Below are 16,522 nucleotides of genomic sequence, written 5' to 3'. Positions count from 1 at the left end.
AGGTAGCAATCTGCCCATTCACTGCGGGGCGTCCGGGGAGGTTGGATCGAGAATGATAGCCCAAGGTGCGGGGAGATAAGCAGGGGTTGTGATAGTCCAGGAACCAGCCATCACGCTCCGGTTTTCGGGGAAAGATATCCATGGTAATTAACTAGGTTATTGAGCTCATGGGTCTGTATCGTCAGTTGATACCATCTCTCATCTGCTGTTCGTGGTGACATGCCTGTTTCATGAGCCAGAAAGACTCGGTCCTCAGCGAGGTTCAGGAAGCCACTTGATCGACTAGGGTGGCCATGGGTATTGTGCCGTTGCCTTCATACAACTTCAAAGACTCCAACATCTTGGCCAGTCGTGGAAGAGATACCTTCTCGTATTCCTTATCCCACGTACTGCACTCTCTCGCCGCCAAAATCGCCTCCAAGACACTCGCAATCTCCCGACTATCCCACATACCCTCTTTCCTCCGCATCGCGTAGAGCAATGCGATGGCTCTTTGCTGCAGGTCCAGCTCGCCGGAGTACCCGGCTATGAAGACCATCCGCGGAATCACATCCGCGGCTAGAGTGAACACTGGGTGCTTCAATTCCGCATCCTCCGCGTACACGAGACTCTCGGCGTCTTCAAGCAGGTCCTGGAAGGCCTGGCGATGTGAATGCTGGGTGGTCGGAGCCTCGAGGCATTTGATGATTAATGACCAGTCCATCTGCATGAACGATAAAAGGCGTACCTCCCACAACTCACTCTGGGGTGTGGAGGGATCTGATTTCAGATTCTTGGTGTACGCTGCAAGCCGAGCGCTCCAGACATCGAACCGGTGACGAGCCACTACCCACTCTCCAGGCCAACCCTCTTCTTCAATGGGCGACATGTCCTCTGGGACGTTGAGAAAGTCCGTCCAGGGCATCGGCAAGCTGCCCCGGAAGCTGTAACCGAGGAACTTTCCGAACCCCTCGTCCACAAGATGAAGGGCATATCGCGCCTCATCTGCACTCGTGAACGGCTCGGACGAATCTTTACTGCTGTTATGCCCGCCTCTGAAGAAGAAAGACAAGTCCGGGATGACTTCCCCTTGTTCCAGTAGGTAGGCCGTGTCGCAACCGATGGCCATGAACATGTCCGAGACATCGCACAACTGGTCGTAGTAGTTACTGACCGTCTCAGCCATACAGCGCTGTGTCGGAGAGAGCACTGCTGATGTGTGGGTACTCGTCGCTGCTTCCGCAAGCGACCTCATAATCCTGGAGCCGGATCGCAGGTGTTGCATGGCCTTGTCGTAGCGCCCTTGGATGATTTCGAGACAGATGAATACCAGGCAAGAGACAAGGGAGGTACGGATCGTGGTCGGAGACAGGTCGTTCATATCCTGTGATGTACAGTAGATGGCCTTGGCGTATTGCCGAGTCGCCATTTCCTTGTACATCTGCTGGGTTCCGAGCCCATGTTCGTCGGGCCAATCATCCAAGAATGCACGGTGTGAGCAGCCGAGGGCTATCAACGCGTGCTTCACCGACTCTGAATAGTATCCAAGAGGGACTATGTAGTTGGACCACAGCTTCGAGAGCAACGAGATGTGTCCAAAGCCCATGATGGTACATTGTCGGACATGGTGGAACATGGCTCTTTCTTGAGCGCTGCCAGACACATCCCAGTTCACTGGGGGCAGAAGTCTTGCCGTTTGAGGATTTGAACGACGAGCTTGGAGTTGCCTATGTCTTTGGCAATTCAAGTCTCCATTGACACAACAGTCACACCTGCGAGTTGAGACGTGAGCGAGATGAGCTGGGGATATGAGGAGAGATCATCAATTCCTACTTTCTGATTCATGAAAAAGTCAGAACTACATCTTAGAAGTTGATTGGAAACAGATGTGCCTTACTGAGGCCGGCGCCTTGTCCTAATTCCGGGAGTAGCCGATCCTGTCTTGCTGAACTTCCTCAGCATCTTGGGTGGGCAGACCAAGCCGGTCGGCTGAGGTTGACGCGGGGTTTCAGCCATTCTACCGCCATAGCCTATGCATAAGTTTGGATCTCATTCATAGATCCAGGCGAAGGAACTTATCGAGGCGTTAAGCAACTGTGATTCGATCTGTGCGAAGGATGTTGATTGCAAGTTGCACATTGGTGATCACGTCAAGAAGTTCTCAATGACCCACCTCTTCTCGCATGCGCCCCGCTATAGCTGTCACGGACGATTTTCCTGTCGTTTCATTGGCCTAAATTCTGAATTCAGGGGTTCGTAACACATGATTGGCGATAAAAGTGGGTGCAATATTCTGAAGAGCTTCTGTGGAAGGTAAGTCAACATTAAAACCCGGACTTTGGAGATACTGCGACTGATGATATGCACAATGCCTGAAGTTATTTGGTAGACTGGTAGTTCTAACAGGCGTCTGATGGAACTCATTTTCTGACAACTGGCCGATTTGGGTGAAGTAGCCACATCCAAAATCACCTAAATAGGCAAGTCAGGACACCATTCGCAATGTCTGTCTTTCTCGTCAAGCAATCCAAGATCTACACGATTGTCAAAGTTATCAACAAGATTCTTTCTTAGAAGAATAGTTTATCACATTTCTGACAGGACTTATAAGCAGTCTGCGTCTCGTGGTTGACAACTTACTGACTTCTATATCCGGCAACCCCAGCCGCCCCGGACGGAGGGTCGCTTATATTTACCCGCAATCAGCTCCACTTTACCGGCCCCTCACCGGACTTGACTGAACGTGTTCTGCCGTTGGATTCCTAATTCCTAATTAATGCAAGGTCGTCGTATGAATGAATAAATAACATTATTTCAAGCCTCGGATGTTGGTCAAGACTTATATAATTAAATCTCACGTTCAGCCTATTTGAGGTGCCACAAAGCATCAATATGACGACCGTCCGGAGGCTCCGAATCGCTATTCTCTGCTGTTTCACATTCCCCGAGCGCATCACCAAAGAAAGGGGCGGCTTCGACGACATTTTCGCCGCATGGATATTCGCAGCGGTCGACGCCTACAACGGAAAAAGACCAAAAGACCAAGTCGCCGTCGATTTCACTGGATTTGATGTGTTCGGCAAAGATCAGTACCCGACTTCGCTGGATGACATCGATGCTCTGATTGTAACCGGTTCAGCTGCCTCGGCATATGACAATGAGCCCTGGATTCATCGACTAGCTGCGTTCTTGCAAGGTAACGCTCTCAAAGATATGACTTTCTTGTCATGGATCAAGCCTAACAAGATCTAGATACCTATGAAAACAACCCGTCCGTGAAGATATTTGGAGGCTGCTTCGGTCACCAAATCGTTTGTCAGGCACTTCTCGCCAAGGAAGGCGCACGAGTGTTCAAGAATCCGAATGGTTGGGAGATTGGCGTGCATGAAATAGATCTTACGCCCGAGTTTACGTCCTTCTTCTCAAGTCTTGACAAGAGCCGCATTTCCTATCAGTTTCTTCATCAGGACATAGTAGAGTCGGAACCGCTTTTCCCTAAGGGTTGGATTCAAATGGGCTCTTCAGCTCTTTGTAAGGTTCAGGGTCTTCTGTTGCCCGGACGGGTATTGACATATCAGGGTCATCCAGAGTTTGATCGATTCATCACCAGAGAGAGCACTATAGCAGTGAAAGAGGCTGGTTTGATATCGGATAGTGAAAACATGGATGAGCTTTTTGAGCTGGTGGAAAAGGATGATACGAGGGCATTGGCTGGAGAGATGGTCGTTGAGTTTTTCATGTCCTAGCGATATTGCTCAAAACACGAGGAAAAGACTCATAGCATTCACATGTTAAATACAACAACAAGCAGTTCGATAGATCTGAAAACGCTCTTTTGCGAGACCGAATTTATTTGATGCAAATCATTGATTTCTAAATGCTGACATTGCAAGCTGCAAGCGCACGGGCAGCTGTCAAGCTAACTTTGAGGCTTCCGCAACCAAAGATCGGCGGAGAGAGTTCAGCCTCCGATAGCTTGTCATGAGTGGGAAAAGGCTATCTTGTAAGCAAGCCCTGAAATGAGACATCTCGTATCCCTGAGAGTTCTGTCTTTGTTTTCGTATCGACGATTCCGTCATTCCCGTATACGTAAATTTAGCACACCAAAGTAAGGTCGTGTGTGTGTGTGTGTGGTAGAATTTGAATACTGGTCTGGATCGTCTCCCTTTACCACTGAAACTCGTGTGGCGACATACCGTAACTTTCTGCCTTTATTCGCCAATAGTAGCCAAATGTTTTCAGGACGTGGAACTACTGCAGATAGATCGCGGAACTGGTTCTCACATCAGGGAGCAAACGAGGTGTGGTTCGCCGTGCTGTATGTGAACCTGAATCTTCGCAATGACCATCTGCCATGCTATCTAGGGGACGGCTATGAGGAGTGGAGATGTAGTTGCAATAGCCTATGCGCACTCACAAAGACGACCGCCGATGACCCGGTACGTGTGAAAAGACAACGCCCATCCATACGATACCGCCACTGTATTATGGTGCGCTGAGTAGTGACTGACACAAAGCCAAGAGATGAGGCTCAGTCTGAGAATTCAACGGCATAGGCCACCGGTGATCCGGGGGACTGATCTGCCTTGGCTCTTACTCAAAATGATTCTCGTCATAGGGAGCTTACTTAGCATAAGCTTATTGACCGTGCCTGTCCCATGAGGTTGTCTTCAGTGCACGTTGCAGATCGTCGAAACGAACCTCAACATGATCGTCGTCAGAGAACTGGGCCCTACCCGAGTGCCGAAGACTCACAGCATATAGCCCCGGCCCCGGAGATCTCACATACGAGCCCCCGGAGCCGAAAGAATACCCATCTCCGTGGACATCTCGGGGCAAAGCCCGTTTACGAAAATCACCCGAGAATGAGGTCAAGCCAAGGAAATTCGTGGTTCAGAGTGGTGGGACGTCCACCAGCAAAACATCACCGGGCCGTTTCGTGAACAGACAATATCGTCGTTACCTGTCAGGACTCCATCATGCGTTCACGCAAGCCATGTCTCATTTAGGGAGCTGTTCCAGCCGTCAATGTTTGCTCGGGGGTGTGCTGTATGGGTCAAGGTGGACGTCTCATTCCGACCTGAAGGGACTGGCTGGGTCTATGGGCGACTAGCCAGAGCGGGATGTAAACCAGATCGGAGTCGCACTCACGAAAGACCCGAGCGGGGTCTCCGGAAATACGAGGGTGCGTGGAGGAAGCAAGGCTGGTTCTCCTGCTACACACTCTACACGAATGACATGATGCCATTGTCTGATTTTATGATGAGGGCTCGAACGACATTATCCCACAGGTGACACAGAGAATCTACAGACGACGACACTGAAGACTTCGGCACAAAAGACTCAGCCCTCCCAGGCTGGGAGGCGCTCGCCGGCAGTCGATTCTGGAATGAACATGGTTCCCTTCTCCTCGTCCCAAAACTCTTGAAGGCGACCCCAGTCGGGACGAGGGAACCAATCGCAACTCTCCGAGAACGATGAGGAGGCCGATCTGCGAATGATACTGCGGCTTCAGCCGAGTGATCCAAGCAGCCCTAGCCTGACTGCAACATGCAGCACCCTTGAAGAACAAGGGGAATGGAAGTAGACGTTTCGTTTCATGATATTCTAAACATTTCAAGGATACCGCCAGTTCGAACAGTTTCGAGCACAGACTGGGTGAACACCGTCCAATTATTATCAAGTATGTGACTCGTTCGACCAACCGCTGGATCGACAACAGGGATTACTACACACGAATTATGGATGGCCACCATGCTCTAGTCCGTTGTGAGGAGAACAGAATGATATGATACAGGGAATAATATTTTTGACCAATGTTTTACCTGCCCTTCAGACTAATTCCAATTCGCACCAGGCACCGTAGAACCCTCCCTGGTTCACACCCACCAAACGCAGAAACCGAGACACTTCAACTCAACTTACAGGAGCAAACACACACCCATCATCCATCCAGAAACACTTCGCCCCGTAGGGCCCCCCCGCCACACGTGTCGCCCAGCCTCATGTTTCCGCCGGTGTTGAAGTAAATGTTGGAAAGGCCTTGGTAAGCAGTCTGAAAGGGCGCGATTCGGGTGACTCGGGTTTCGAGAGTAGAGTGCCCCGCGAACCCCGGTGCGAGGAGATTGGCGCGCTGGGAGCCCCGAGGTTCGCGCTTGCGGCCGCCTGTCAAGCTGGCTGCCTCTCTTGGCGTGCTGCTTGGCCTTAGTTGTTGGCGGGTTTTGGCGATCCCAGTTGGGCAGGCTTGAGGCCATTGCCACCGGTGTTTTGGGACGCCTGTTGTTGTTGAGGGCGTTGTCCCTGGTTGGTGTTCGTGTTGCCTCCGTTGTTGCCATTGTTGCCATTGTTCCCCAGAGTAGCGGGCTGAACACCATTGCCATTGCCATTGTTGCGGTTGCCGCTGTTTTGAGCCTGGCCATTGTTGTTGTTGCCCTGGTTGTTGGTCTGGCCATTGCCCTGATTCTGGCTTTGGTTCTGGTTGCTGCCATTGCCGTTACCTTGGTTCTGGTTGTTGCCATTGCCCTGGTTTTGGTTTTGGTTCTGGTTGCCGTTACCCTGGTTCTGATTGCTGTTGCCATTGCCATTGCCATTTTGGTTCTGGTTCTGATTCTGGTTGCCGTTGTTGCCGTTGCCAATACCCTTGCCAATGTTGCCCTGACCATCATTGCCCTGGCTCTGGTTGTTGGTATTGGTATTGCCATTGCCATTACCCTGATTCTGGTTCTGGTTCTGGTTCTGGTTGGAGTTGCCGTTGTTGTTACCCTGGTTTTGGTTGTTGTTCGCAGGGTTGGCGGCGGGAGGCTGAGTGACCTGAGGAGCAGCGGCACCACCGTTGTTGTTGCCGTTGTTTCCACCGTTGTTCGCAGGAGGAACAGCGGGAGTCACGTTCGCGCCCTCAACTTCCAAGCATCCAGTAGGGCGAACAGCCTGAATCTGCGGCATACCAGCAGCAGCGAAGTACATGTCGATGTTGGGAAGAACGTTGACGCAGCGGTTGTTGTTGATAGAGTTGACGTCCTTCTGAGCGGTATCAGGACCGTTGGAAACCATGGACTGGAGAGTATCGACGACCTGCTGGAAAGTGCCCTGGGTGGCGAGGACGTTGTTGGCTTGCGCGACCATGTCCATGCCGGTGAGCGCAGCGTCGAGAACCATCTTGTGGTTGAGCTCATCAATCTCGGCGTTGAGCGCGATCGTAGCCTGCTTGGTGAACTCGGCTCCGGTGAAAGAAGTGGCGCTGTTGAGGAACTTGGTGACCTTGCCGGTGTCCTGCATCCAAGACATGACGGCGTTCATGACCTGAGCGTCGCTGACGCCATTGCGACCAGCGGCCGTGTTGTTGGCACCTTGGCTGGCTCCGGTCTGTTGCTGTTGCGTATTATCCTGGCGGGCATCCAGACGTCTGACGCCCCGAGCGACGAATCGTGAGGTCCTGCCTGCCGCTCCGTCTTCCGCTGAGCTAGCAGTCGGCAAGGCGAAGACACAGGCAGACAGGAACGAAACGAGGAAGAAGAAAATGACTGAATACTGCATTATGGCGGTGTTGGTTGGAGTCGTAAGTACTAAAGACTAGCTCGAGTCGACGCAAGAAGCAACACGCGCAAAGAAAGGACGGTTATAGGTTGGTAAAGACGAAATAGTAGTAAGGTGTTATGAGGTGGGCGGCCGCTCTAAAGGAGAGTGATCGAGTGGTGGGCCTTCCAAAGGCGTCCGACCATTCGCTGACACAAGAAAAAGAGAAGGTTGATTAGGTGAGACGGAGGGGAAAGAAAACGCGACTGCAATCGGAAAGAGTTCACCGGCCCGGGAAACGTGGGAAGACGAACAGGACGTGGAAGACTTATATCAAATGTCCGCAAGGAGAAAGATGTGGTTGTAGTTGGAGAAACAACGAGACTGTGCTGCAGAGCGTTGGACGAAATGTTGGTTTGGTCTGAAGAGAGTCATGGGTGAGGGGTTCTAGACAGAGATCAGGCGCATCTCCGCGCTTGGGGAGTCGTGATGGATGCGTTCGAAGCAGACGAGATGTCGCGGCCAAGAACAATGTGTTGCAACGCCAAGGCGTGGATGGCAGGGGAGGTCGTTAAAGCAAGCCAGAAACCTCTGGGAAGCCATGGTTCTAAGAAAAGATGGACAGTCTCGTGGCCAATGGGAATACTTGGACTCTGACGATATCGACCAGTCCATGGGGGTCAGTGTGGGTGGAAACTTGGGGCGACCTGGGGGCCGTCATCAAGCACAGCATTATGTGAGCATACATGGATGGAAGAGGTTGAGACTCAGATCGAACCAGCAAGGAAGTTCGTGGTTTCCACACAGTAAACGCCCAGTCGGAGATTTTGTCCGTGTGGGTGCAAGTGGCACTTGGTGATCACCATGGAGAAGCGGCGTCGAGGCCTATTGGGCAGATTGGTCAGGCCAAACTCGTCGAGTCAACACCACCTCTATCGACTGAAGAGGAGGAAGAGGGTGGGCGAACAACATGGCTGTCATCTGTCTCGTAGACTTTGCAAAGTACGGATGCTTCATGTTGTTCGACGAACCAGCAGCATCCTTTTCTGGCCTTGTGGGGGCACCAGCGGTGGCAAGACGGGCTTGGACTTCTCTTCACTCAAGATTTGCTCCCAACTGTTCAGCTGTTGTGGTGTCCTCGCTGCTTTGGAGGTTGCCAAAGATGATGATGACAGAACGTGAGGCGGAAATCAAGAGGCAACTTGGCTATCTGGTGTTTAACTTCTGTACCCTTGCTGACGAACGACACCCTCAGAGAATGATCACCACCAACTGTTACAACGGAAAGATTGTAAAGACGGCCCGTCAGGCTGTAACGACCCCGTCTCCTGCCCAGCGAAACTGAATGAAAACCGAGACCATGTTACTCATGCTATGGAGGTTCTCATGACGACAGAAACAAATCCCGAGATGTGAAGAGCAAGGGCCATATACGTCGGAAGACAGGTGAAGGGAGAAGAGGGCGGAAGACCGTGATCATCTGAGGTGGGAACAGAGGGCTATAGTAGATCATTCTATGATGTGAAGCAGGCACAAAGACTCTGCAAGACACAGACGCAGAGCCGCCCGAGGACAAGCATTTGCCAAGCCTTTCTCCCAAGTCGCACATCAGCCGCGACGAAACGCAGATCCCCCACTTCGACTTGGCAAAGAAGATCAAAACGGCGAACCGGGAGCCAGGGATCCGTACTTTAATACGATGATCGCCCCCCCGCAGCTATTGCGTCGTACTGCAGAGGCCTTCTGTACAGGAATGCGTAGGACGGTGTGCCTTACATGATGAAGTGTATGGTCTAAAGTACGTAAGGGACGTCTCAAGGTCACGTTTGCCTCCTCATCCCGCCCGGCCTCATCTGATGAAACCCCACGCGACCGGGCTCGAAACGACGAAACCCATCTCACACCAGGCACGCTTGGGTGCGAAACCGAGGACTCCTGGTCTTCTGAAAGCCATTCGTCTCCCCCATGTGCCTCTTCTCAGAATCGGATGTGACCCCATTCCAGCTCGTGAACGAGGATTGCTCTAGTCCACATGTCCCTCACTCCTCGGCAGCACCAGCCAGACTCCATTCCACCGTCGGAAGTGCCGTGGTCCGATGATTAAGCCCGATGTCATACACCTTTCCCTTCGCCGAGAGAGAGCATCAACATCGAAAAATTGTGCGGCCGGAAGAGGCTGGGAGCGGCGTCTGCCGCAGTGGCTCTGGCACGACTTTCGACAGCCAAGTTATGCGATTGGTGGATTGGGCTCCTCTTCGGCTGGGCGCTCATCTGGGCGTCCGACCGCCCGATCATCTATGAGACTCTGCCGAATGAGCCGCCATGTGGCAGCTCATAGACCATGTCTTGTCTTCCTTGCCATATAGCCAAGTCGTAGCCGCATCCCTTCCTGAAAGGCATTAAGCTTACTTGGCCCTCGTCTGAATACTGATGAGTCCTTGAGTTGGTCGTCCCGCTATACAAACATCTTCCCCCTAGGACCCGTGGGTTTAGTAACGGTGTCTCTCCTTCCCTTCCCTTGTCATCCTCCTCTTTTTTTTTCTCTTCCTTTTGTGTGTTAACAGCCCCGGTGGTTGACCCTCGCTAATAATAATGACGCTCATGAAGTATTCACTTTCTTTTCTGCTTGTTGGCTTGAGGCTCAGCTGTCCTGTCGTTGCCCAAGATCAAACGCAAAATGCTCAATTCAATCAGGTCATCAACCTGAATGGGGATGTAAGTCTTACCTCACCACACCGGCATATCAATGCTTTCATATATGGCGATGATGATGATGATGGCTTCGACCCATCATGGTATCATACTAACACATACCACCAGATGAGACTGAACAGACTCGTGTTCCCCGACAACTCCAAGATTGAGACATTCTCCCAGACGCAACGTCAAGTTATCGTCAACCAGAACCCTAACCCGCTCCCGGCAAGCCATGTCGTCGGCTCAACGGGACAGCCGTTCGTTCAGCTTTCGCGCAACTCCTTCACCATTCAAACGAATGGAGCCACCGACCTGGTGGGCGCTCAGATCGAGCTGCCCATTGATCAAAACATGCTGCAAACGGCTGGCGTGACTGCCGACAACACCTTCGTCGCCATGCTTTCTCGGGACCGCCAGGCTTGGATCATCATGGAGGGCATCAAGAGCGTCAACATCACCGACGCGACCGTCCGCATGGTCAAGATGAACCAAATCGATGGCGAGTACGTCGCCGTCGGCCGCCAGACGTCCGAGCTTGGCACTTCTCTGACTCCGTTCGGCCAGCCCGTCAGCATCGCTGGATCTGGCATCCAAGAGGCTGAATTCACAGACGGGTTCCGCATGTCCATCAGGGCGAGCCAGCCGATGAGCATCAAGACCGATGTTGTCAACGGTATCAGCACCGACATGGTCACCAACGGTATCATGTCCATCAGTGAGCACATCTTCCTCGGACGTACACGTATCGACCGTACTGACACCACGCAGACAACTACCGCTACCTCGTCACCAGCAACCTGGCTGGCGTTGTCCCTAGTCTCAACTCGATGACCGCTGTTGTCCAGATGCCGCGTAAGTTGCCTCAAAAGCTTATTCTTCGGTGAAGGAATCCCCGACTGACCGATCTGAAACAGTCAACGTTGACCGACTCATGGCCATGGCCATGCGCGCGGGCGCTCAGCCCCAGTCGTCCATCACCCTTGGCATTGCCCAGCGTCCCGTTCTCCAGAACCCCGGTGGCGCTACCGGTGGTCTCCAGGCTCCTCGTCAAAAGCGTCAAGATGTGAACAACGGCACTGCCAGTGGTAACCAGCCTCAAACCGGCGCTGCTCCCAATGGCGCTGGTGCTGCCAACGGTGCTGCTCCCGCAGCTGGAAACCCGAACCAAGGAGGAAACCAGGGAGGAAACCAGGGAGGCAACACCAATCAGCCTCCTCAGGGAAACACCCCTACCCAGGGACAAAACCCTGGTAATAACGCCGGTCCCGCGATCCCGGCAGCTACTCAGCTTCTGCTTGCTCAGACCTTCAGCCCCATCAACGCCCAGGTTCTCCTCGACCGAGAGAACGCTCGTATCGCTGTGCCTGTCAACCAGATCGATGGTGAGTTCATCCTCACGATGATGGTTGGTGGTACTCCCGTCGGTACCCAGCCTCAACCTCCTCAGCAAGGAGGTCAGCAGGGAGGTATCAACGGCCAGCCTCAAAACGGTGGTGGTCTCGGTGGACAGCCCCAGACCGGTGGATTGGGTTCGCCTCAGACTGCCCAGCCTCAAACTCCTCGACCTGCTACCCCGGCCCAGCCCCGGCCCGCGCAGCCCCAGCAACCCGCTGCCGAGCCTCAGCAACCCGCACCTGCGGTCCCCGCGGCCGAGCCTGCTCCTCAAGTTCCGGCTCCTCAGGCGCCTCAAGAACCCAGACCGGCAGCTCCTCCCCAGCCGGCTCCCGCAGTTCCCGCACCCGCACCCGCGGCACCCCCTGCTCAACTTCCTCCTGCTCCTCCTGCCCAGGCTCCAGCTCCCCAGGCTCCCCAGGCTCAGCCGAACCCCAACGGCCCTCCCACCGGAGGTGCCATCACCGGCAACCAGCCCGGCCCTGGCGGCGGCGCCATTACCGGAGGCAAGCCGAACACTCCTCCTCCTCAGCCCGGTCGCCCTGCTCGCAGAGCCGACGTTCCCCCTACCGGCGCGATGGGCTTCGAGATGAAGATGTCGGACCTGATGGCGATGGCCGAGTCCAAGAAGAACGGCGGCGTCATGGCTACGTGGGAGATGATGACCAACTTTGCGGCGCAACAAAAGGTCGAGGAGCAGCCCAAGCCCGCTCCCAGGAGAAGGTCGTTCCCGGTGAGACGACGTCTCGGTGTGCATTTCTAAAGGGATCTCAACTTTGGTAGCATGGCGAGTAATGATTCGATGTGTATTACTTTCATCATCACACCCTCGGTCGGGCGCCTGCAGGGCAAGTTCAGACGGCTTTGAGGGGTTCAAAAATACTCAATAGAAGAAGCATTATTGGTGAATATCTGAGACCTGATACCTTGTGATTTGTGACTCTTACGGGCGGTGTTCACCCATGTGCGTAAACCCATGTTCTGCCAAGTCTAACAAATCCTCGTCAGTGGGTTACATGTTGTGAATATTCCGCGGACAAATTGCGAAGCCACCAAAACAAGCGCACTCCATCTGACGGCTAAGGGAACATTCCGAGATGACAATCAGGGCCTTCCACGGCCGCCAGTTGTTTCCACACAGGGGCCGTCGGTTGACAGTCCGACGTGACATTCTGACGTCTGCAGGGTCAAGAGTACGAGCGTCCGGGAAGACCACCGAGCGTCGGGCCGTGTTGCCACTAGTTGAGATATTCTTTCTTTCCAAATCATCGTCCGTACTACGGTCGGTCCCATCCGGCGTGGCGCCCGGGCGTCGCTCCGAGCACTAGGCCAAAGCTGTTGCGTTCGCGGGAACCGAAGCTATCGCTGGAGCTCGGCTCCGCAGAACCAACATGTGCTACGGACCTTCGCGATGTTTCCAAACTAAGGAGGGGTTGTTGGGGGGTTGGCAGAAGGTCTGCCAGACACGTTTATGAGCGTGACATGGACTAAGAAAGGTAATTGGGGGGATGAGATGTCAATTGAGAGATCCTTTTGGAGAAGGTATTGGCATCCAATCTCACGACACTCGTGTTGCGACCAAGAATTGCCTTTCGCGGCTCCCACTTGGCAGCCACTCTTCCATTCAATTCCAAGAGTATAATGGAATGTCTGTGGGGGATTTGACTTGTGATTGTGAGGATGGCAGATTTGTTCCGAGTTCGAAGAAACGAAGGCCTCGCTCGAACACGTCTTGCAGACGTCGGTCTGTGCCCAGGTTCCTTGATTCTTCTGCCTCAGCTCGAGCGCCCAAAGCGTGCAGCGCAGCAAAGTTCATCTAACCAAGATAAATCTGCTGAAGTATGGTGTATCGTCAGTTCGCGATGCTTATCGCGACGCAGGGACTTTGCTGTGCGACGATGCCTCATATCAATTGAGGCGTGTGAAACATGGCGAAAACAAAACAAAGTGGTGCCAGAAGATCAAAGAGTTGCGCCGACTTCGGAAACATCTTCTCCCACGCATGGTGATAACATGCCTCGGGGCAGATATCCAGAGATACGCAAACCTGTGCACCCCTGTCCCGATGACGTTCCAACAAGCTGTGCTATCTCCAACCTGCACCGGTCTTATCTGCAAGCCCCTCACTGCCTAGCAACCCCAAGTCTCCCGACTGTTGATGGTGACATGAATAGTGGACATCGTGTTGGGGAATGTTACCGTTCCATTCGGGGTCGACATTAGCGAAATGTTGGATTAATTGAGGGGAAAGGCCATGATGGGTATTGATCACCAGATTTCCCCGCTGCTACGCTGCGAGGTTGGTGCCGATGGTTAAAGATGGCGGCGTCCTCGGTAGAAGAGGGCGCGCCGTCGTGCTGCTGCTGTAGCGAAGCAATTGAAGTTGGAGGACGTCGTGATCTTTGAAAATGATGACTCCAGGGGGCTTCAATGTCTTCTCGCTGCTGGCTTTGGCCGGTTGCGCAATTGGAGCGACCAATTCTTCGACTCCTCAAGGAGTGAGTAATAACCAAACGTCCGCTTCGTGATCGCGTGATTTGTTGACAGCTGCGTTTGTAGAAATCGGTTCCCGTTGACCTCGCGGCAGCGTTCAACAACAAAGCCTTCGGCACGCAACCCGGCGAAGCATCCTTCGACGCTCTGAACCAGTCCTTCCCCAGGCCATCTATCGGCCCCGACTTCACCTCGACCGACACGGGCATCAAGTACAGCTTCCCCGGATACACCGGGCCCACGGAACCCGACAACCTCATCTGCGCCGGCCAAACGGTTTCTGTGCCGGCGGATGCTTACTTCTCCGCCTCATTCCTCGTTGCCGGCGATGTCGAGGGCGCGACGGTCAGCGGAAATGTGTCGTTCACATACTCAGACAACACCACGTCCGAGTACGAGCTTCGCACGCTCAATTGGTTCAGCTTCCTGACCATCAACCGGGGCGAGATCATCTTCCCTAGCCGCTTCACGCCCAACGGCTCCGACTTCAACACATCTCACATATTCGAGCGCACAACGGCTCTCGCGGCTGGGAAGAAGCTCAGCTCCATCACCCTCCCGGTTAAGACCAACACGACAGAGGGCAGACTGCACGTCTTCTCTATTTCCCTTTGGAAGTCGACCGATGTTGGTGTGCAGTCGGTGCGACCGACCCAGAAATGGGTCGGAAACGGGACGCAGGTGGTCGAGGTCACCATCAACAACGCCGGCTCGCAATGCGTGGCTGGTGACGGCCTCAACATCACACTCTCTGGCGATGGATTCACCACCGTGAGCCCCGGACACCTCAAGCGGCTTTGCCCAGGCGACCAGAAATTGGTTGTTGTTGGCGTTGAGGGCTCGTCCAGTGGACCGGCGACCATCAACATCGAGATCGATGACGGAGCCACGCGCAAGACGACCTCGGTCGACGATGTTGATATCGGGTTGACGGAGTGGACAACCGATTCCGAAAGCCTGTCTAAACACGAGAGCCCTGACTGGTTTGATGAGGCCAAGTACGGTATCTTCATCCACTGGGGTCCGTACTCCGTCACCGGCTGGGGTAACTCGACGCCTTACGAAAGTTATGCCGAATGGTTCTGGTGGTACTCGACGCACCATCCCGAGGGCGACCGCTCCAATTTCTATGGTTATCGTCTCGACACATACGGCCCTGACTGGGCGTACGATGATACGTTCCCCGAGTTCAATGCCTCAAAGTTCGACGCGAAGGAATGGGTTGACCTCTTCGCTGATGCGGGCGCCAAGTACTTCGTGATCACCACCAAGCACCACGACGGCTTCGCCATCTTTGACGCGGGTGAGACTTCGAACCGATCCGCAATCCATTACGGGCCCAAACGGGATCTTCTGAAGGAGCTCTTTGATGCCGCGGAGACATATCAGCCATCCCTCAAGAGAGGAACGTACTTTTCCCTGCCGGAATGGTTCAATCCCGACTTCGGCCCTTACGGCTTCGTCCAATTCCCGACGCCTTCGGCCGTCTCTTGGCCCGGCACCCTCGCGCCGAACCCATACACCGGCGAGCCGGAGCCGTACACCGGTCATGTCCCCGTGAACGATTTCATCGCGGACTTGATGGTCCCGCAGATGGAAACGCTCGCGTACGACTACGGCACCGATATTATGTGGTGCGACTGCGGCGCGGCCAACGGCACGGCAGGCTTCGCGGCGGAGTGGTGGAACAAGGCACGCGCCGAGGGCCGCCAGGTCGCGATCAACTCTCGTTGCGGCATACCCGAGGCAGCCGACTTCGACACGCCGGAGTACCAGACCTTCGCGTCGGCGCAGAGTCGCAAGTGGGAGTCGAACCGGGGCATGGATCCCTACTCTTACGGCTACAACCGCGCGACGAAGCCCGAGGAGTACATGAACGCGACCACGATCGTGTATTCGCTTGTGGACATGGTGTCGAAGAATGGAAACTTCTTGCTGGACATCGGGCCCAGGGCAGACGGGACCATCGTCCAGGCCGAGATGGATAACCTGCGCGAGGCGGGCAAATGGATCAAGGCTCATGGCGAGGCGATCTTCAACACCACGTACTGGTTCGTGCAGAGCGAGATCGTCGGGGGTCCGGATGTGCGGTTCACGCAGACGGACGATGCGTTTTACACCATCTTCTTGGAGAAGCCCACGGTTGCCAACGGCTGGGTCGCGGTTGAAGCGCCGGTTCCCATCATTGAGGGAGACATTGTCAGCTTGCTCGGCGTCGAGGGTGCGGGCGAGCTTGAATGGAAATTGAGTGACGCTGCGTTGGAGGTGAAGATTGACGAGGAACTGATTGACGCGGACGACTTTGGCTGGGTATTCAAGGTTCTTTATGTGTCATGATTTGTTGGACTTGATACGAGTCTCAGCTCTCGACCGGAGTGAAACAACTTCTTCGCCATGAGGACAGGAAAAATGGACTTCGTCATGCACAAAAATAAGTAATATACGAATC

General features: G+C 54.0%; 4 protein-coding genes across 4 annotated transcripts; 2 read left to right on the top strand and 2 right to left on the bottom strand.

Annotated features, from left to right (window-relative positions):
- Positions 1-262: 262 nt before the first annotated feature.
- Positions 263-1,585, bottom strand: CkaCkLH20_08859 (C6 zinc finger domain protein; the record flags this gene model as incomplete). The annotated part of the gene is made up of 1 exon (XM_038891574.1): positions 263-1,585. The coding sequence occupies one exon, from the start codon at positions 1,583-1,585 to the stop codon at positions 263-265; it is 1,323 nt and encodes a 440-aa protein (XP_038743210.1).
- A 1,286-nt stretch (positions 1,586-2,871) lies between these two features.
- CkaCkLH20_08858 (gmp synthase) lies at positions 2,872-3,725 on the top strand (the record flags this gene model as incomplete). The annotated part of the gene is made up of 2 exons (XM_038891573.1): positions 2,872-3,175; positions 3,232-3,725. 2 exons carry the CDS (start codon positions 2,872-2,874, stop codon positions 3,723-3,725), a joined length of 798 nt encoding a protein of 265 aa, XP_038743209.1.
- Positions 3,726-6,183: 2,458 nt separating this feature from the next.
- Positions 6,184-7,512, bottom strand: CkaCkLH20_08857 (uncharacterized protein; the record flags this gene model as incomplete). The annotated part of the gene is made up of 1 exon (XM_038891572.1): positions 6,184-7,512. The coding sequence occupies one exon, from the start codon at positions 7,510-7,512 to the stop codon at positions 6,184-6,186; it is 1,329 nt and encodes a 442-aa protein (XP_038743208.1).
- A 2,799-nt stretch (positions 7,513-10,311) lies between these two features.
- CkaCkLH20_08856 (glycoside hydrolase family 29 protein) lies at positions 10,312-16,410 on the top strand (the record flags this gene model as incomplete). The annotated part of the gene is made up of 4 exons (XM_038891571.1): positions 10,312-10,903; positions 10,957-11,040; positions 11,103-12,313; positions 14,140-16,410. 4 exons carry the CDS (start codon positions 10,312-10,314, stop codon positions 16,408-16,410), a joined length of 4,158 nt encoding a protein of 1,385 aa, XP_038743207.1.
- Between the last annotated feature and the right edge of the window lie 112 nt (positions 16,411-16,522).

The sequence above is a fragment of the Colletotrichum karsti genome (assembly GCF_011947395.1).
Source record: "Colletotrichum karsti strain CkLH20 chromosome Unknown Scaffold30, whole genome shotgun sequence".
NCBI lineage: Eukaryota > Fungi > Ascomycota > Sordariomycetes > Glomerellales > Glomerellaceae > Colletotrichum > Colletotrichum karsti.
Note: the sequence above shows the minus strand (reverse complement) of the source record. Positions and strands in the feature narration are given on the sequence as shown.